The 22,200-nt window shown below is 44.9% G+C and overlaps 1 protein-coding gene across 1 annotated transcript; it reads right to left on the bottom strand.

The window, feature by feature from the left end:
- Positions 1 to 709: 709 nt before the first annotated feature.
- Positions 710 to 20,903, bottom strand: LOC307221460 (IgGFc-binding protein-like). Its single transcript, XM_079985885.1, has 14 exons — positions 20,776 to 20,903; positions 18,805 to 18,870; positions 16,598 to 17,869; positions 15,473 to 15,801; positions 13,791 to 14,472; positions 12,154 to 12,755; positions 11,060 to 11,621; positions 8,458 to 9,053; positions 7,803 to 8,373; positions 6,484 to 6,683; positions 5,010 to 5,390; positions 3,730 to 4,016; positions 1,828 to 1,863; positions 710 to 1,219 (listed from the first exon to the last, which is right to left on the bottom strand). The coding sequence occupies exons 2-13, from the start codon at positions 18,845 to 18,847 to the stop codon at positions 1,857 to 1,859; spliced, it is 5,532 nt and encodes a 1,843-aa protein (XP_079842011.1). The 5' UTR covers positions 18,848 to 18,870; positions 20,776 to 20,903; the 3' UTR covers positions 710 to 1,219; positions 1,828 to 1,856.
- Between the last annotated feature and the right edge of the window lie 1,297 nt (positions 20,904 to 22,200).

The following is a 22,200-nucleotide window of genomic DNA, read 5'->3' as shown; positions in this document are numbered from 1 at the left end:
TAAGACGACCTCAGGGAAACAGCATTTCCTTTAGATTCCCTTCCAGCCAGTGCTTCTTACATCACACAGCCCAGTAATAAATAACAGCTGATTGGAGCAGATCATGTGAGCAATGATGGCATGAAAATGACCTTCTACATGTCTTTGGCTAACATGTGGGAGAAACTTGATTGGAATGAACTTTTACACTTTTCTGAATTTTCCAATATGCTTTTTTTGGCTCCAAAACTTGCTAAAATATGTAAGCTTTTATTTTAGGGTCAAATGCATTTGGAAATGCATGCATTGAGGGAAAACATCTGTATTTCATTGTAAAAGACATATTTTATATATAGCTACAAATGTTCACACACTTTTTTATTTTTTTGAAAAATCACACATTTCTGTGGGAATGTGATGGATAGAATTGACTCATGAATGAACAGAAGCCAATGCTAGTCCTACTCAAAGTAGACCCTTAAATGCTCGCACATGACTAAGCTATGTCCATTAATTTCAATGGGTCTGCTCCAAGTATAACTTAGTTGGAGACCCATGAACTGTAAATAGACTCATCCGTATTTTCCTGCTTCTATTCATCTCAAATTGTGCAGATGACATTTCATAGCAGGCCCACCTTAATGGTCCAAGCTAAATCAGACTGGATAGACGTTTCATAGCATATGCATCCATCCTGGGTGTGCAAGAAAATGAGTTTATACAAACAACAGAAGGTTGTCAAAGGGTTTACTTCTTTATAGATAAGGACATGAATTGGTTAGAGTGCAATAGGTTTACACATTTTCATCTCTGAACATCCTGAGATTCACAAGCTACCATGGGATCAGATGCTGAGCTCTCATCAAACATCAGGAAACATTTGGACAGGCTGAAGATAAAGGACTTCATATTGCTAGAACAGGTCAAAGGTCTGTCTACTTGAGCACATTTGAGTCCCACAGTTGCCAGGCAGATCTTCATGGAAAGCTGACAAGCAGAACAAGAAGCTGAGAACTATTCTCCCTAATTGTTTGTCTTCAGAATCTGGTAAACAGAGCTACTGCCTCTGTATATGAAGGCTCCATTCTCAGTTATTGTAGATAATCACATTCCATTTATTAACTGGATGCTCCACTCGTGCAGGAACTTTTGGATGTTTCTTTTTTTAAACCAAATACAGCATTGTTCTAAGGTGCTTGTGCATCCAGTGCATGCTTCCAGATTGGGATTTTAGATATATCTAGAGAGGAAAAGGCATAAGAAGAGTTGTGTTATGCAGAGGCCATGGGCTGAGCCTGTTTCCGTAGATGCTCTAGTTGCACAGTAACACAGGCGCCGAGTTGTACTCAGCATTGAGGGGACCCAATGCGCGCAGAGGAGGCAGACCATCAGGAAGGTATGCTGGCAATCCATCTGAGATTGTCAAAGGGACATGCAGGGCTAAGGTGTCCCTTTGAGGATCAGGAAGGTGTGCTGGCGATCTCAAATTGGCGCTGGTCATTTGGTTTTCTGCCAGCTATGCTTCCCAGAATGCTTTGGGAACAACACGACGTGGCATTGCTCTCAAGGGCAAGTGGGGTGTGTCTAGTAGTGGGATGCTAGCGGGACACATTAAAGAAAGAAAGAAATTGGGGTTGGGGTCAGAAAAAAGGTTGGTCTTCTCATAAGTTGAAGGAATGGAAATAGCAACTTCCGCTCCCAAAGATGGTTGCTTTGCTTCTCCCCTCCCAACTCCTGGTACTGTGCTTCCGCAAGCCAAGCGATAGTTTGGCTTAGTGTGTTTAGCTTACTCTAAACAAGCCATGGATTGGGCCCTTAGAAACAACAGCAGTCTGGAGAGTCACTTACCAGTCTAAGGAGTATCTCATGTGCAGATATCAGTAACTGTAGAAGCAAGCAGAGGAGAGAGAATTGTGAGGCTGGCCCTCAAGGTGTGCCATCTGGCAGCCCAATGTTTCTTCTTGTTACATGCTTCTAACACTGACTGTATGTATCCCTCTGCATAGCATGTGCATGTTTTGGTTGGGGGCTGAGGAGTGGGGAATAAAAAGTCCTTGACAGTGGTACCTTGGGTTACAGACGCTTCAGGTTACAGACGCTTCAGGTTACAGACTCTGCTAACCCAGAAACAGTACCTCGGGTTAAGAACTTTGCTTCAGGATGAGAACAGAAATTGTGCAACGGGAAGCCCTATTAGCTAAAGTGGTACCTCAGTTTAAGAACGGTTTCAGGTTAAGAACGGACCTCTGGAACAAATTAAGTTCTTAACCTGTGGTACCACTGTAGCTGCTTAACACTTGCAGGAAGTGCTTGTAACCCAGTTCAACCCAGCAAGGTCGAAACCCCATCTGCACTAGACATTTGCAGCAGTATGATACCACTTTAAGCAGTCTTGGCTCCCCCCTCAAAATCCTGGGAGCTGTGGTTGGTTAAGGATGCTGAGAGTTGCCAGGAGACCCAAATTCATCTCAGAGAGCTACAGTTCCCAGATAACAGCCGATCCCTCTCAGTGAACCCTAGAAATTGTAACTTTGTGAGAGGAAAAGGGGTGGCCTAAAAATTTTCAGCACCTTTAACAAATTACAGTTCCTATGATCATTTTCTAGGGAGGCATGACTGTTTAAAGTGGCATGATGTTGCTTGCTATGCATAGTGCAGATGGGGCCTTAGAAAGGGAAGGAGGGCAGCCGTGTGAGGAAGTCGGGTGTTAGACCTGGTGTGAAATATATGGTGGTGAAAATTTGAAGAGAAGCCAATGGTTCGGGAGGCACAGAGCTGCCTTTAGGCAAGTATGATGATGATGTTATTGTTTGTTATTTATACCCTGTCCATCTGGCTGGGTTTCCCCAGCCACTCTAGGTGGCTCCCAACAGAATTAATGATAATAATAATAATAATAATAAAGAAGTGATAAAACATCAGACATTAAAAACTTCCCTGAACAGGGCTGCCTTCAGGTGTCTTCTAAAAGTCAGATAGTTGTTTATTTCCTTGACATCTGATGGGAGGGCATTCCACAGGGCAGGTGCCACTACCGAGAAGGCCCTCTGCCTGGTTCCCTGTAACCTCACTTCTCACAGTGAGGGAACTGCCAGAAGGCCCTGGGAGCTGGACCTCAGTGTCCGGGCTGAATGATGGGAGTGGAGACGCTCCATCAGGTATACTGGGCCGAGGCCATTTAGGGCTTTAAAGGTCAGCACCAACAATTGGAGTTGTGCTCAGAAACGTACTGGGAGCCAATGTAGGTCTTTCAGGACCGGTGTTATATGGTCTCGGCAGCCACTCCCAGTCACTAGTCTAGCTGCCACATTCTGGATTAGTTGTAGCACTAGGGATGGCCCTGGAGAGAAGTGATAGTCATTTCTGCAAGGTACAGCATATTCTTCACATGCAGAAGGTCCCAGGTTGAATCCTGTGCACCTCTAGTTAAAAATCTGCCTCCCTGCTTGAGAACCTGGGAAGCTGCTGCCAGTCTGAGTAGGCAGTGCTGTGCTAAATGGACCCTCTGACCTGAGAGAAGGCAACTTCCCCTATGTCCCTATGAGTGTAGGCTAGTTCTGTAGCCTAAAGCTACTCCTGGCTTCCCCAACCTGGTGCCCTCCAGTCGATTTGGACTACAACTCCCATCATCCCTGGCCATGGGAAGCAACTGTTGAGAGTTGGAGCCTGATACGTCTAGAGGGCACGGAGCTGGGGGAGGCTGTTTTACCTTATCACAAAGAGCCAAGAGCCGCAGTCGGGCCTACTCACCACTCTAAGAAGTCCCTAGCCTTCCAGGCATCAACGACCTCAGCAATGTCTCCTGCAATCTGACCACTGGGCAGCCGCAGGTCATCTGAGACTTGATTGTTGAAGTTCCCACAAGGGGCACACAACTTCCCTGCCAGGCTCTCCGTGACTCTCACGGTCACTTTGCCGTTGAAACCGAAGAGAACTTGCATCTGGGAGCTTTGGTCAATGACAGTGGTGTCCTGAGATTCAGTGATAGACACGGCGTTGGAGACATTCAGTGGAAGCTGCACCAAGAGCCCGTTGACCTGAAAGGCAAAGAGGACAGGCTGAGGCAGAATCCTGCTGAGAATCATTGGGGGTGAATGGAATTTGTTTCCTAATTCCAGAAGGAGAAGAAAAAGAGGGGCAGATCAAAGCAGAAACAGGACATACATAACAATTGAATCATTATTATTATTATTATTATTATTATTATTATTATTATACTTTGCCTTTCTCCCTGACTCAAGATAGCTTACAGATAAAAATAAGAACTGCTAAAAACATAGAAAATGCAATCATTAAAAACAATTAAAACATTGATGGAATTAAAATTATATGCATATATGAATTCTATTAAAGCCATATCAATAATTACAATAAAAACAGCACCAGCCCTTTCATTAAATGATTGATACAAACTAGAGATAGACTGATTGGTCCATCCCTAACCCAGCATCCTGCTTTACAAAGTGTCCTGCTAATTGCTTCCAGGAAGCCCAGAAGCAAGGCTCTTCTATGCTTTATCTCCCAGCAACTGATATTTAGAGTAGGGATAGCTGAATCTGTCAATTTTGGGTTCACCCAGTTTCTCATTTTTCCAGGCTAAAGTTGAGTTCTCCACATTTTTGCATCATTTTGCAACTCTCTTTAAGTCCTCGTGAAAATTCACCAGCATTTTCGTATGAATTTCTCTTCATATACATGTGTTTCTATGCAGATTTGCCTCATATACACATATTTGCAGAGCCATTTCCCCTAATATAATGCATTTTGTATGCTCTTTCAACATATGCATTTTATGCACTCTTTACCCCAGTACATGCATTTGTGTGCACATTTCTTGTGCACTGTACTGCAAAATTCAGAGAACTGCAGGTGTCAAAGGATGGCTGTGCTTAAGTTCTTACATTATTATTATTATTATTATTATTATTATTGAAAATGAAGTAGGTGGGTTTTGCCTCTGGATGTGAACTGACACCCATAACATTTGGGCTGTAGGTTCCACTGAACTATCGTGGCCTACAGTGGCTTACCCAAGTTTCCTTGTAGTTGGTCACTGAGATGAACGCTTCTCGGAAGAAGACATAGACGGCTGTCCCAGCTGGCACAGTGTCTTCATTGCATTCACTGACATCCACCAGCACCTTGAACCAGGATGGTGACTGCTCATCGCAGTAGGAGGCAATCTTGTAGATGCCACTAGCAAGCAGTTTCCCTTTGGCTCCATCAAAGGAGGTGAACCAGGCTCCTGGGCTGAGTGTGCAGTGCCCTTCCTGCCTTACACAGCTGCGGACCTTGTCTGTGAGCACACAGGTCTCCCCTGCAGCACAGCTGGTTTCTGCACAGGTGAGCTGGCCTGAGGGACGACAGGTGCATTTTTCTGAGCAGTTATTGGAGAAGATGGTCTCTCCAGCCTGGAAAGAAATTCCAGAAAGATGATAAGACTTCCACTTGAAAATCAACTTTTAGATATCAAAACCAATACCATAAATCCAGGAGGGAAGGATGGGTTGAAGGAAAGGACAGGAAACAGAATCAAAATTATTTTATTTGTTTATTAAATTCCTTTCCCACTCTTCTAAACAAAGGGGGGGAAAGTACTTGAAACCTTTTTAAAAAAGAAGATCGAAGAACATTATTAAAAATTAAGAACTTCTCATCTCGCTTTTCAGGCCAAGGGAGCCAGTGTTTGTCCACAGACAGCTTTCCAGGTCATGTGGCCAGCATGACTAAACCATTTCTGGCACAATGGAACACTGTGATGGAAACCAGAGTGCATGGAAACTCCATTTACCTTCCATCCACAGTGGCACCTATTTATCTACTCACACTGGCATGCTTTCAAACTGCTAGGTTGGCAGAAGCTAGGATAGAGCAACGGGCGCTCACCTCATCATGAGGATATGAATGGCTGACATTCTGATCAGCAAGCCCAAGAGGCTCAGTGGTTTAGATCACAGTGCCACCTGCTCCCCTACTTAAAAACATTTTAAAACCAACCACATATCCCTGCAGCTGTTTATTTCAGTGTGGCTGAGAACAGTCTCTTTCAGCCATGAAATGAGCATAAACATGGTGGTTTTTTGTTTGTTTGTTTTAAAAAAGACAGATGACATCTCCAGGGAAGGCATTTCACAGGCAAGGAACTCCCACCAAGAAGGCCCTGCCATGTGTCCAATGATGGTTGTATAGATCCATGGTGATCAAACTTTGATACAAAATAGGCAGCTGCTGCAATGGAAGCAAAGACTGAGAAACAAGAAACAAGAGGCCCTCTCCTGTTTTATACAACAACCACCATAAAATCAGCACATACACCATAATCTGGCCATTGCAGCAAGACAGACAGACAGACAGACAGACAGACAGACAGACACATAGATATAAATAGATATACGTGTGTGTGTGTGTGTGTGTGTGTGTGTGAATACATACAAAAGTTCCTCTAAACTGTGTCACAATCACTGCACCGCTGAGGAACCTTCTGCTTCATAAACCATCACCAACCTTGATGTAGCGCCCATCATAAGCACAGCCACACTTGTCCATGGACACACAATCTTCCCCATCAAACACGTAGCCGGTGTCACACTGGCAACCTTCAAAGCAATCTCCGGTGCACTGAGATGGAGCAGATAAGGCAGCACATGTGAAATCGCAGGATCGGGTGCACAACTCATAATGGCTGTTAACTGGGCAAGGTAGAGCTGAAAGGAAGAAAAGAAGGTGTACAGAATGAGATGATCTGCACTCAAGGGTTACCTGCTGTACAGCTCTCCTTCACCTATGCTATAGCTATGCTATCTGTCAGCTCTTCGTAGCTCTCTGTATTGGCCTTTGAGGGCTAATGGGAGTTTGAATCCAAAAACATCTGAAGACTTGGCTCCCATGATGTATGAAAGTGTTCTTCAATCTAGTGTTCTCAAATGTTATTGGACTACAACTCACCATCCCTGATCATTGGCTATGCTGATGGGAATTGAGTCCAACAATAGCTTGAGAGCCAAGGCTGATGAGCACTGATGCATGCCATGCTGAACTTCTTGGAGGAAAGGAGCAATAGAAATGAAATTCAGCAAACAGAATTATACAAAGAACAGTTGTTTCTTCTTCTTCTCTCTCTAGTACTCTAAAAATATGTCAAGAGCTAGTGTAAAGCAACATGATGTATCTGAAAAGAGAGACCCAGCTTAGGCTCCCCAGTCCCTCCTCAGACACAAAATATACTGTATGGACTTGGGAAAGTACAGTACAGTGGTACCTCGGGTTAAGAATTTAATTCATTCTGGAAGTCTGTTCTTAACCTGAAACTGTTCTTAACCTGAAGCCCCACTTTAGCTAATGGGGCCTCCTGCTGTCACTGCTCTGCCGCTGCACGATTTCTGTTCTCACCCTGAAGCAAAGTTCTTAACCCGAGGTAATATTTCTGGGTTAGCGGAGTCTGTAACCTGAAGTGTATGCAACCTGAAGCATCTGTAACCCGAGGTACCACTGTAATGGTCTTTCAGATCTGGTTCTTCCTAATGTGATCCCCCCCGCCCCCACTACTTGTGCCCTTAGCTGTATAAGAGAGATCAAATCGCTATAAGGTATGTCTTCATAGAGTTGGAACAGTCAAGCAAAGGTCTGCAGTACATACTTTTGTGACCCAGCTTCATTTAGACTTACAAATTATCTCTCACCATTCGGACATTAGACACGTTCTCAGTCAATGGTGCCAACAGGAGACCTTTCTCTCATGCCAAACAAGAACAAAACAGCTTTAGAGGAGTGATTTTCCTCAGGGATAGAACATATGAGGAAAGGGTTAAAATTTGCTGACTTACAACAGAAGGAGGTCATTCTCCATGCTCCAATCTTGACTCCAGCCAGTTGGCATGCAGCTGCATAGGCTTGAAGGCTTCGGCAGAGAGTCTCTGCAGCTCCACCGGCCACACACATGTCATGCAGGCACTGCCTCAAGTACTCAGCAGGGTTCACCAAAGAGTGACAGTCCTTGAATGGACCTGTCTTGGACTGGATCATTCCACAGGAGCTCTTGGCCTCGTATGGTGCTGCCTGCGCTGCAGCACAGGTGGGACATTCCACACCACAGCCATCAGAGCAAATGGCACCATCCACAGGGACCTTCCAGGAGGCTCCAAACTCATCCACACTTTGGGTGACTTGTCCATTAGGTAGCATGAAATCATCACTCGTGTCACCATTGAAATTGCCCCCAAGTCCACACATATGTCCCTGGTAGGTACTAGGAAGAGACACATGGACGAACGAGGAGGTATCATAAAGGACTGTGAGGCCAAATGATGAATGAACAATGATATTGTTCCCCTCCTGGGTGATCCAGAGTTTCCCATCCACTGTATTCATTGGCAAAGTGTAGAGTTCTCCATCCACCTGTGCAAACAAGAAATCATATTAGCTGGATGGAGGTCTGGTTTTAAATTCAAAAACAAGTGGTCATCACTAGGAAGTACATACCATAGCTTTCCACTTCATCCCCCTTTCAAGGGCAATGGAGTGTCCGTGAACAGAGATCACAACTGTCCTTGTAATAGGAGAACGTCCATAGTCAAGCATGCCGTTCTCCACCAACACGGAGAACTTCACTAGATTAGGGTCCTGGCTGCAGACATGGGCTAAGGTGTAAGTACAGGAGCCATGGAAATCAAAACTTCGTCCATCAAAGGAAATATAATGGGGGTCACCAGATGCTATAGTTGTGCCATACCCCACAGGGTGGCAACCTTGGATGCCATTCTCCACCCTGCACTCCTCATGTGCTCCACAGGAGAACTGCCCACATGTGGTGGCTCCATTGTCCAGACAGCGGCACTTCTCCTGGCAGGAGCTACCAGGATAAAACTCCTCTCCCTTCTTGTAGTATCTGCCCTGGAACATGCAGCCACACTCTTCTGGAGGGACGCACTGATCCCCACTGAGGATGAAGCCAGTATCACAAAAGCACCCTTCTGTGCATGGAGCCTCACACACTTCCGGAGCTGAGAGGCTGTTGCAGGTGGCAGGGCAGCCACTTCCACAGAGCTCGTAGTGGGAATGGCGTGGACAGGGAGTGCCTGGAAAAAGAAGAAAGGAGGAGGAGAATGACAACGATTGCAGATTAACAGTGAGGATGCATCCAACCTACATTTCAAACAAAGGTTATTTTAATGGAAATTTTAGTGGTCTTGAATAGTGGGGAGGGAACACTCATCCAGGAAGAGAGATGTGTTCATTGGGATTCCTAATGTTTTCTGGAAGGATGATGGGACTGAGTGGCTGGAACAGAACAAATGGCCTACATGAGGACTGTATTGTGTAAGTATCATTTAGAGCGATAGTGCAATAGGACTTCCCAGAGTACACTGCAATTAGAGACAAGCCGTTCTGGGACGCATTTCCAGTAAAGAAGAGAAAAGGGAAGGATGATACTGCCGAAGGGTCTCTTATGGGAATATCACAGAAGGAGACTATTAAGCTAGTAGACAGCTGTTTTTCAACAGAGGATTTTGTGTTCTGTTATCATAGCCCAACTGAACAACAAATGATTAATGTAATGCATAGCCTGTAGGGCTATGTATCCTGGGCCCAATGCAGCATTTTGGATTGCATGCCCTCCAATGTTTCTCTGATGAAAATAGGGATGTCCCACTCCATAATGATAATTTTACTATTTATACCCCACACATTTTACTGGGTTGCTCCAGCCACTCTGGGCAGCTTCCAACATATATAAAAATACCCATTATAAAACATTAAACATTTTTTAAAACTTCCCTATACAGGGTTGCCTTCAGATGGCTTGGAGGTCAGATAACTCCATGCCCTCTAACATTTATCCAATGAAAATAGGGACATCCTAAGAAAAAGTGAGACATTCTGGGATCAAATAAAAAACTGCTTCTCTAAATCAGGGATGTCCCTGGAAAAGAGGGGCACTTGGAGTGTCTGGGATTGGCCTAAGGCTGGCCCAGATCTGGGTCCTAAATTGATTAAGAAGCCAGCATTCATGTTTAATTAGAGCTTCACACCTTATGGTGGCCTCCAAATGATGTTGGACTCCAACTCCCATCAGTCCTGGCCTGTATGAACAATGGTCAGTGATGAGGGGGCAGCAAATTCTAGAGGGCAACATGTCAGCTATCCTAGTATACTACATGGGTTCCCACCCAAACATTGCTTGCTAAGTGTTATTGCTTATTGCAGATGTAGATTTTTCTTGGGGCATTTCAGTACCAGTGAGGTTCAGAAGTCTGCAATCTGCTTCCAAAAGATGTCGTCATGAACTGGTCATTGAACTCATCAATATTGTCACCAACCTTTCCTTCTCGCCTTAAAACAGAAACAGAAGGAATCCCAAACAAGGTTTCTCAGATCAGTTCTGAGGCTAAATTGGCTTTGAGGGTGAATTTTGATGGCCTGTGTGCAATTGTTTAGATTATCAAAAGTCAAATACAGTATTTATTTCAACTCAAAAACTGTAGGAAATATTGGCACGGGGATATGCCACTCTACATAGTCTAATGCAATTTGTATTCCTGAGAATCTTTAATTATTATTATTTTTAAATAACATAAATTTGGAAGGAGGGGCAAGGCATCTGCCCTCCACTTACAAGGGTGGGGAGCATGATACCCTTGGGGGGGGGCTGGTTTGAAACACTTTGGCACCTGAAACAAACCACAGAATGGCACCATCCCTCCCTGCCAGGGAAGAAGAAGTGAGTGAAGATCTATATCAGGAACAAGGAGGAGAATAAAGGTCTACATCAGGAGCAGCTGCCCCTGTGGATCCTGCTGCCTGAGGCGGTTGTCTCATCTTGTCTCATGGGTGGACCAGCCATGTCTTCAACAGTCACTTAACTAAAACTCCCATTATCGCTGACTGACTGGGGCTGATGGGAGGTGGAGTCCAGGAACATTTGGAGACCCTCAGATTCCCCACTCCTGATACATGAGGCAAAATCATGGTTTTGTACCTTGGACTGGTGCATATATTTTTAGCATTCAGTGGATATTTGACACATGCTCATGCAAAGGCACATGAGCACATGATGCACAGATGCAGGAGAGCCCAAACTTACTGCAAAAAGAGGCTGATCTCCATTTCCCAACCTTGACGTCCAGTGCTTGGCAGGCTGTCACATAGGCACTGATGGCACTGCAGAGAGTGTCATGATGACCCTTGTATTGACATGTGTCAAAAACGCAGTCCTCAAAGTAGGATGTTGGGTCAACGGCCTCATGGCACTGTCTGAGCGGTCCATCCTTCCTCTTGAGGATCCCACAGAACTGGTCCCCCTTGTAGGTCTGTTTCTCTGCCTCACTGCATACTGGGCAGTCACTGCATCCTGCAGAGCATCCTGGGACCTCCTTCAACTTCCAGCTGTCTGCAAACTGGATTTCATCTGTCGTCTGAGTTCCATCCTTCATGACAAAATCATCACTGGGATCCTGATTGGCATTGCCACACAGTCCGCACACAGCATTGGCATAAGTGTTGGGAATAATGACCCTGGCATAACTGTACCAGTCAAAGCTGACTCTCAGATCAAAGTCTGTTTTGATGAAGCCATGGACTCCACTGATGTAGACCTTCAGTTTATTTTCGTAGGAGAACGGCAGGTCCACAAAGACTCCATTCACCTGGAAAACATGGAAGTGACCACCCATAGGGTTTCAGTGAAACAACTTCAGGTAGGGCTAGGTAAGGCTCCCTGTCTGAAACTCTGGAGAGATGCTAGAACTCACTATTGACAATATTGAGCTGGTTGGACCAAAGGTCAGTATCAGTATGAGGTAGCTTCTTATCCTCCTATGCTCAGAAGACCTATTGAGAACACTTCTGAGATTTTTCTTTCCCACACTACTAGGACACTGTAGAATTTTCTCTGAATATTCTCCATCATATGTGTGTCAGCCAGCCACTATTTCTCCTGATTCCTACAATGCCTTCGAATGACACTAGATCTGGGGTATTGCAAAAGTTGAAAAATAGTGTCCAGGTTACTACCACAGGTGCTGCTATTGTCATTTTAAGCAGCAGCAATGAACAAACAAACAGAAAACCCTTGGGAGGGGAAAAATGTGCTAATGGTAAGTCCAACCCCCTGAGGTTCCCTGATTTAAAGCTTCCTCACACTTTCCCATCCTCCAGCATTCTTTTTCCCTTTGGTACCTTAATCTTGCGTGGATGCTCTTGGCTCAGACTGATGGTCATGCCATAGACCTCCAGAGTCACCACTTTGGTGAAGGACACTGCCTTACTCCCTCGGTTGTTGTTCTCCACTGTGACCAGAAATGGGGTGAGGGTGGGGTCCCCGGAGCAGACCGCTGCCATCTGATAAATGCAGGTGCCTTGGAAGTCATACTTCCTCCCATCAAAGGTGGTATAGTGAGGGTCGCCAGTTCCTATGCAGGTGAAGTATGTCGTCCCCTTGCAGCGGCGCACACCATTCACCAGGGCGCATTTCTCATTGCCTTTGCAAGCGGCCTTCCGGCATCTCACTTGGCCCAGGCTTGGATCACACTTGCAGCGAGACTGGCAGTTCTCATCAGCCCAGAACTCCTCCCCAGCCTTGTAGCGGAGGCTGTTATGCATGCAACTGCAGTTCTCAACAGGGACACACTTGCCGCCGTTGAGGACGTATCCATCGTTGCACTGGCAGGTTTTCACACAAGGATCTTTGCAAGCAGAGGGGGCTGATGGTTCAGAACAGGTTGCTGGGCAGGCATTTCCGCAGGCCTCATAGTGACTATTTTCAGGGCAGGTGTCGGCTGCTGGGTGGCGGGGAAGAATGGATTAGTTTTGATAAGATATTGCTTTTACATATCAATTAGACAAGTGGGACTCACAGTCAGTTTTAGAAACTATAAAATAGGGAAGGGACCCAAATGCTAAATGCAGCTCTCCACACCTCTCTATCTGGTCTACAGTGCCTTCCCTGGACCACACACTCTCTTCACATGGCCATCAATGGCCCTGCTTTGCACCCTGAGCATTTCTGCCTGACTGTAATGTATACTTTGATCATTTGGAGGGTACAGAGGGGTGTGCTACTGTGCTGCTTCACCCACTTTTGCCTCTGGCCCTGCCCACCAGTGTCATGTGGCCCTTGGAAGCTTGCCTAGAAAGGAATATGGCCCTCAGGATGAAGAAGGTTCTCCACTCCTGACATAAAGATAACTAACCTGCTGATGGACCAAATCCTACTTGGACCAAGTCTGTTGATAGAATTGTAGAGTTGGAAGAGACCCTGAGGGTCATCTAATCCAGCCTCCTGCAATGCAGGGATCTTTCACCTAATGTAGGGCTCAAATCCACAACTTTGGGATTAAGAGTCTCATGCTCTACCAGCTGAAGTATCTCAGCAGTTCAATAATTATTGTCTAGATCCATAATGGGGGCAGCAATTGCAGGTAATCATTGCACACCCTGGGACATGAGCCTAAAGAACTGTTGCTGGCCCCTCTTCATTTTCCCAGTGGCCCTGGTTGCTTCAAGAGCATCCACAGAGACTGTACATTTTCATGGGGCAGAGCAACGCAGGAAGAGAAAGCCACAGGATTAGCTGAGGGTTGCTGTAGGGCAGGCATGGGGAACCCGTAGCTCTCCATATATTGCTTGAACTGCAGCTCCCCTCACCCCTCAACATTGGCCATGGTGGTTGAGGCTGTTGAGAGTTGGATCCTAACATCTGGAGAGCCACAGGGTCCATTAAGTCCTGCTCTAAGGAAGCTCTTCCTGTAACTCCTTGCCTCTGCTCCCTTGAACCCAACCCTAAACTATGTTTGCGACCACCTCTCATTTCGTACATGCAGTGCTGCTGTGAATGGGTTCACCAGCTGAATGATGGGCATTTTCTTGGGGAGTGATTTCTTCAGCATACGTCTCATTTGCCTGTTGGTCAGGCTGGGCTTGTCCACAACCAGATGTCACCTTCCATTCATCAATGGCAATGCCCTCTTCTTTGCAGGCGGTGGCATATGTCTCCACTATTTGGCACAACACATCTTTGTCCCCTCCTTTTAAGCACATCCCACTGACACAATCATTAAAGTAGCTGGTGGGGCTGATGGTGGGGTGGCATGCTCCAAACGGGCCTCCTGAAACTTGACTGATGACCCCGCAATACCTTTTGCTGCCAAACAGTTCCTCCTGTCTATCACTGCAGGCCAAGCAATCTCCTTGGCAGGAATCTGAACAGGCAGGGTCCTGATAATCAACCTTCCAGCTCCTGGCCCAGTCCACCACTGAGGAGGTAAAGGTACCATTCAAATAAGTCGTGTCATCATGGGGTTCGGTGTTGAAGTTCCCACAAAGCCCACAGGTGGCTCCATAGTAGCTGCTGGGGAGAGTTACCACTACAACCCCGTCAGTGTCATACATCACATGGAGGCCGAAATCTGTTTCAATGATGGGCAATCCATTGTTCTCAAAGACCTTGATTTTTCCACCCTCCAGAGTCACAGGGATGCTGGCTGCCACATCATTCACCTAAGAAGAAAAAAGAAGGGGTAGCAGGGTAAGGAAGAGACACACTTTATAGTCCTCTCTGGCAAACTTTGTCCCCTGGATAAGTCATCACTTTGTGCCATTGGTTAATATCCTTAAAAACAGGTACCAAGGCTGTCTGGGAAGTATGCCCTCCATGTAACAAAATAACCCTTTCCTCTTTTGGTGCCTGGGTCACCATGGGGCACTGAGAAGTAGGCTTCCTCCAAATGAGGAGGCTCAATTTTTCCAATTGACCCCTTCTCCCTCTGGGTACTCCATGAATGTGTCAATATTTTTTCATGATCACACCTAGGCTTGTGGCCATCTCCTCAGCCTGTAGCTTCCAACCTTACTATGGATACATTTGCACCATACATTTAAAGCACTTTTACATCATTTTAAACATGCATGGCTTTCCCCCGAAGAATCCTGGGAACTGTAGCTTGTTGAGAGTTGTTAGGAGACCACTATTCCCCTCACAGAGCTACAGTTCCCAGAGTTCTTCAGTAGGCAAGATTTATTGTTAAACCACTCTGAGAATGAACATGTCTTGAGGTGCCCTTGTTTTTCTGATTCCTATTAGTGCTGGTACTGAAAAGAGTCACTGGGACGAAACACTTGTGGTCTCTGACTCTCCTTATGCCCCACTTTTAGCATTTAAAGGACCACAAGATATTTGGAGCCATTTGCAGCTCATTTAACAGATTATTTGGGGTTGTGGCAGGGATGATTACCGATTCATTGAGATCCCTCGAGATTTTTCACTATCATTACTGCAGCTCATTATGCACTTCTGACACCATGTAACAATTCTGGGTCTGCAGGCAGATATGAGGAATTATTTGGAAGTACCTGGGTCATGGGACTCAGGTACCCAAATTACCAGCTTCTTAATAATAAGGGAATAGATCCAAAGTACAAACTATAATGCAGTCTCCCTCACCACCCCCACTATAGTTATGAATGGAAATGACCCAAACCAAAGAACCTGGATTCTTACCATGAGTTGGACACTTTCTCCCTTGTTAATGGTGACCGTGTGACCATACACTTTGAGATGGCTCAGCTGCATCTTGGCAGCGTCCTGACTCTTCACGTTGCTGCTCTTCTCCTCCAATGAGAAAGGGACCAGTGTGGAGTCACTGCCACAGTACTTTGCAATGGTGTAGGTGCAGGAGTCTTGAATGTCCACCAACAGACCATCAAACGTCTGGAAATCCTGGGCAGCGGAGCCTTGGCAGGTCCCCATGTACTCATGGACACATCTCGCTTGACCATTCTGCACCACACATGTTTCCTTTGTCCTGCACTGGAGATTTTTGCAGGGATCTGTGAGAGGAAAAAGCAACCAAGTCATTTTAAATAGGTTCAGGTAGATAATGGCTTAAACATTAAGATAAAGTAATACGAGAAAGTTCACTTAGACCATAGAAGTCTAACATGAAAAGTTATGAGTAGGGGTGGAAATCACATGGAAGTTTGGGGAATGCAAAATAAAGAGCATGGGGAGGAGTGTAATCCCTCTCCTTTCCTATAATCTTTTAATATGATCAAAGTATTTCAAAGTATAATACTTTTAATTTTAGGTGCTCAGGAAAAATTGCACAGAAATTGATCAATAAGAGTAATTTAAATGATGTACAGGATAAGTTATGGTTTTTATAAAATTTTATAAGTGAAAATGAGGAAATATGTGCTATTTTTCGTAGTTTTGAAAAGTTCCTATAGTCTATTTATTGTAATTTATGATATATGAGAATAGTGCTTTTTAAAGCATGTGGGAGCCCAGTTTTCAACACTGCCTTGCTATATTTTCTATAAAAGTGTGGTGTGTGTGTGTGTGTGTGTGTGAATGACTGTAATAGAGCTGGGCATCATTGAATCACATGGAAGTTGTTTCAGTTTGCATACTGGTTTTAGAAGTGCAAAGTAGGTCATTTCTCATTAGCATGCAAGCAGGACTGAATTTCTCTTCCAACCCTAGCCCCAGACAACATGGTCAATGGTTTGGGATGATGAGAAGATCTAGAGGGCACTAACATTGCCTATCCCTGAGTTGAAGGATGAAAGAAGAGGAGAGGGAAGAAGAGGTGGGGAGAAGGAGGGGAAAGGAATCCCATTTTACCATTTGCACAAATAGCTGGGGAGCCATAAGCCTTCTCATTTCCTATTCCAACACTCAGCAGCCCAAAGGGGGAATAGGCATGTTCTATTGTGTGGACTGTATATCCCTGGCCCAAGCTGTGTGATGCCCAGGAGTATTCAGTGCCAGACACCAGCTTCCACTGAAGACCACTCAGTGGTCTCTTATCCAAGGTGATCCCAGAAGTCTCTGAAGATTTTGCAACGATAAGGGCATAGTTTTCAAAATGGTCGTGCCCATAGATGTGGTAGGCCTGACAATAGCTGGAGATGTCAGGGATTGCCATGAAGAAAGGGTCATAGTGGAGGTTCCCATAGGTTCCGCCATCACTGAAGAACATCACCTGGACGCCAGAACTAGCTGATAGGGACATGGCAGTTGTCCCTTGAATGCCATACATTGTCGCCCGGGCAGCAGGCAAATTCCGGCTTCTCTTGCTCTGTCCCATCTGAGTATTGGCATGAGTCTTTTGGGAAGTGGAAACAAACACCATGTCATACTCAATGTTAAAGGGCAAAGAGGGAATGATGAAGTTGGTGCCCCAGCTGGAAACAGGCAAAAGCTGCTCAAAAACATGGTCACAAGCATGGACTTGCCTGGAGACGCATGTGTGCCCACTGTAGACGGCTACTGGTTTCTGGGAGACTATTCTAGTGCCTGAAAGGTCCACTTGGCTTTGTAGCTGAGCAGCTTGATAAGGTTGGAGTGAGATGGGGAGCATGGTCCCCCGGGGATAGACTCTTCCTTGGAATGTAATAGCCCCTTTCAGGTAGACCTCAACTGCTGTAGGTTCTTCCCAAGCTATGATGGCTACCTCTCTGTAGCGATCTGTGCCCACATTTGGGGTAACGACATAGTACTCAGTACCTAAGCTTGCTACGGGATAGACAATGGCGGTGTCGGCTGTCTGGGGTTTGTAGTTCAGAGAGAGAATGGATATGTCCTTGTCAGCCCGGACAGTGAGCGTGTTTTCAAAGACACTGCTTCCAACCATCTCTGCCTCTGGTGGGATTTTCACTGACAGTGTTTGGCCAGCATTCACCTCGGTCTGTACTCTTAAGGCAGGCTGCTTCATGGAGATAGTAATGGATGTGGCAGGAGCATACCCTGTGACGAGCAGCTTAAAATCTCCCTGGAACATCCGTGGCAAGCCATTCTGCATGAAAGCTGTGATGAACTCTCTTCCTAAGGAGCTAGAGGAGACTGTAACAGGGAGCATGTTGAACATTATCCAGGTAGGACCACTTGAAATACCTAAATGGGGGGGGGAGGGGAAGTTTGAGAAAGTCAGTGAAACTTTTCATTGTGGCCTAAAGACTATTAAAGTAGGTCACCTTGAGGAATTCATTAACTGCAAATTGCTAAATGAATTCAGAAGAACCCTGTTGAATGTCTAATTCAGTATTCTGTTCTCACAGTGGCCAACCAGATGTCTGTGGCAAACCCAAAAGCAGGAGTTGGGTGTGATACTCCAATCCTGATTGCAAAACCCCAGTAAATGGCATTTACAGGCAAAATGCAAGAAAAAGGCAGCATGCATTGCACTTCAGTTGCAAAACCGGGAGGTTCACATCTCAGTTAAAGAGTATGCTGTGAGTTCTGCTTTTGCATAACAGTCTTCACCAAGCTGACTTGCGGCAGAGCTCTGGATCAAAAGACGCTTGCTCTGGCACAAGTCAGGTGGCTCGTGCTAGAGCACTTGGGACAAAAAAAAGGAGAGCGTCCCAATTTTGGTCCCCAAGGTTTTGGAGGGTATGACACTGCATGGGAAGTGAAAGAGAGCTGCATGAACTGGGAAGAGTTGCAAGGATGTTTGATGTCAGCATGGCAAATAAAGTCATTGGTAAACAGGTCAGGGAATCCAATCTCATTCACAAAGGAGAAGATTTGGGAAAGGGGGAGGCAGAAGAAAGCACAGCAAGTGTACAGCCTTGTTCATTCTCTGGATTAGAGCCAATAATATTGAACAGACTCCAGAGTTTTACTGATTTGTGCTGCGTTGATGTGGAAAGATTCCTATATGTCTACAGCCAGGATTTTGGGGGTTTGCTGCCAGCTTTGGGAGAAACGAAAGGATCTTGCTTGTATTCACAAGGGGCAGAGGTGTTAAGACTTTTGTCCAGTTACCCTCCCTCTTTGACACCCTACAAGGAGACCAATGAGCATCAGTTATGCAACAGAGTACTCACCCCATAGTAAACAGAACCTGGTCCAGAGATTGATCATCCCCATGCTTGACAACGCACTAACAGCGGCTGCAAAATACATTTTGTGATTAGATTGGAACACTTGGTCCTTCCAAGACAATAGCCACCCACCCAACATTTTCCAGATGAAAAGAGCTGGAGGTTTTCGCAATGCAAGTTGTCAGCCCAAACTGTGTTTGTGAGCAAGTGAGTCAAGTTCAACTGGGGTCTGCATGATGCAGAAGCTGCAGCTCTTCATATACTGGTGAGTAAATCCCAGTAAGACCAATGGGCTTTCCCCACACAGGTACATGAATGAATGTAGCCATACTTCCCTGAAATCTGGAGAGGTGTTTTGTTTGTTTGTTTGTTTGTTTGTTTGTTTGTTTGGCACATTGCAAATCTACAGAACATAGTCTCACTCCCAAGAGCCTCTCCTCTTTTCTTTTAGTTAGCACATTTTAATAATTTTTGTACACAGTCATGGCTACTAGCCAGAATGGCCTTGTTCCACTGCCACTATAAGAGGCAGCCTGTCTCTGAATATCATCTGGTGGCAACTGCAGGTGGACAGAGTGCTGTTGGGTTCAGGTCCTGTTTGTGGGTTTCCCACAGGCATCTGGTTGGCCACTGTGAAAACAGAATGCTGGACTAGATGGGATATTGGCCTGATACAGCAGGCTCCTCTTATATTCTTACACATGCTTCAAGTTTATCTGAGGGTGGGAGGATGTCATACCAGTGATGGACATTGGGGCCTCAAATTTCATTGGCACCCTGTGTGACGCAAAATTAGCCCCCCACCCTGACTTTTAAGGTTCCACTCTAAATCATAGTTCAGCTCAGTAGGAGAACATTTGTGTTTCATGCAAAAAGTTCCAGGTTCAAGTCCTAGCATCTTCAGGTAAGGACTGGAGAGACCCTTGTCTGAAACCCTGGAGAGACATACCGCTATTCAGCGTAGACAGCCCTGAACTAGATGAATCAATGTCTGACTCAGTATAAGGTAGCTTCCTATGTTCCTAGGTGTTTTCAAGTATAGCCACTACTGAAAGCAGGATTCTGAATTAAGTGGACCCTATTGGTTTGATGAAGCAGGTCTTCTCTGGGCTGCAACTCAGAGCACTGTCCTAGTCTGCAAAACACCCTCCTCCTTCAGTTTTGTTAGGCTGGCGGGGAGATAGCAACCCAGAATTACAGGAAGTATTGTGACCCTGCCCTCTTATGTCAAAACAGAACATAGGCATGGTTCAGAATTAAATGGACTGTCTTGCAGGAGTGGGGAAATTGTTGTCCTCCAGATACTCTTGGACTACAGCACCTCTCTTACATTTTTTTTAATCAGTTTCCAATTACAGTCCAATAGTAGCCTCATTATAACAATGCCAATTTATAATACAATTATTAATATCAATCATTCAAATACTAAATTATGTAATTTAGATAAAGTGCCCCCCCCCCTGCATGCTAGATTTGGTGGTTTGATTATTTTCTTTATTTCTGTGTTACAAAATCTTATTAATTTCAATTGCATTCCGCTCATAATAACAATCCCTTATATAACAACTGCAATATTAATAACTTCTACTTGTGTTGACACATTAAATGATTTATAAAGCTACAAGTGAGGAACTCAGACTGTATCCTTGTTCTTCCTGTGTGTGGGTGTCTACGTGAGTCAAGGAGAAGAGTGTGACCAGGGGTGGCGAGGGAGGTGGGAAGCTGAATGCAGGGAACACCCCCCCCCCCCAAAAAAAAAAAGCAGGGAAGGATTGGGTGTCATGAGAGAGAGTGTATTCCCAACACACACACACCCAAACCTGTCCTTTATTTTGCCCTACCAAAGGTGGCAACCCTAGTGGCCTGCTATCAAATCTGCTGTTTCTATATGGGAATGGAAATTTCCCCTCTCACCAGATTTAAGAACAGTTTTTGCTGGAGTTATTCATAAAGAAAACCCACACCATTTCTTACCTTCAGTTTGCTTGTGTTTCTGATGCACTCGAATCGAGAACAGAGGGAGTTGCTGCTGCAGGATCCCTTTCTCTGTCTTCTCCCTCTTCCATAGTTTCCCTTTATATAGGGAACAAATGCCAGTTCCAGGAACTCCCCAATGGGACTTGAGGGTTGATGGATTCTTTTTCTTTTTTTGACCAGAATAGATTTAAATTAAAATGGGCTGTGAAGATAACAACCAACTTGGGACCTGAGATTCCTGGCCCAGCCCTTTTCCTGATGAGACTGCAGTCATATCTTTGGTTGTGAAATGTTTTGGCCATGGGAAAGCCACTGGTGATTAATAGGAAGAAATGATAACATATTCTGGCATCCCCCAAACCAACCTGCTCACAATTGACCATGTCTAAGCCAACAACAGAAGATAAATTATTTATTGGGTGTCAGAGCAGTGACATAGTTAGCAAATCTGGTGCAATGAGCAAGACCCCAAAGGCTTACCAGAAACCGCAGGACATAGGTCTGAAAACTGAACATCCCACTCCAAACCAGCAGATTCCAGTGAGCTGGTTGCCAAGTTAAACAAACAAATGGGGAAGCCAAATTTCATGTGTTTGTGTAAAAGGAGGTTCAGGATTGCCCTGGACTGTGCCCAGATTAGGAGTCTGAGGCCTGCGTGGACCATTAGAGCCTGAAAAGCCAACATTCGCTCATCATTGTTTGCAAGAAGGGGAGTGGAAGCAGATGGTGCCCTGAGGGAACAGGATAGCTGGCAAATAATGATCTCCTTTTATCGTAACAAAACAAGTTGTAAGGAAATTAAAGGAAACTATGAGCACAGGGGAAGAAATGGATGAAGGCGACAAATGGTATTCGGGGGATTTACAGATGGATCCTCTGTTTTATTAATACATAAGCATTTTGATATAGCAATATGCATTGTATGTCTCTGTATATGTGCTGGTTACTTTGGGAAAGTCAGAGTGTATATACCTATATGTATATATTTATGTTGCTTTATTTATATTATATATTATATTTATGCAATAAAGCATTGTTTGGTGGGGCCCACCTCTCTTGCTAACTTTACACTGTTCTCTTCCATTTGGAACAGCTTTACTCATTTAATAATTGCAATGGTTCTATCTATTTTTACAGCTCTATATTCTATTTTTGTAACCCGACCCGGGACCTTATGGTGGACGCCGGCAAAGAAATCTTATAAACAAGCAAACAATATGCTTACAAGTTTTTTTTGTCAGGGAAGTGGTATGCAAATCTCATCAAATAACAAGGAAATTATTGATTGATTGATTGATTGATTGATTTTGTTTGTTTGCTTTTTTGTTTAGAACAATGTTTCTGCACCAACTCACACACAAAAAAATCATGGTGGCATGCAATAAAACAATCAGAACACCATACATTTATAAAATTCGCAAC

Source organism: Podarcis cretensis (genome assembly GCF_951804945.1).
Source record: "Podarcis cretensis genome assembly, chromosome: 8".
Classification (NCBI taxonomy): Eukaryota; Metazoa; Chordata; class Lepidosauria; order Squamata; family Lacertidae; genus Podarcis; species Podarcis cretensis.
The sequence above is the reverse complement of the archived record's forward strand: the minus strand, read 5'-3'. Positions and strand labels throughout refer to the sequence as shown.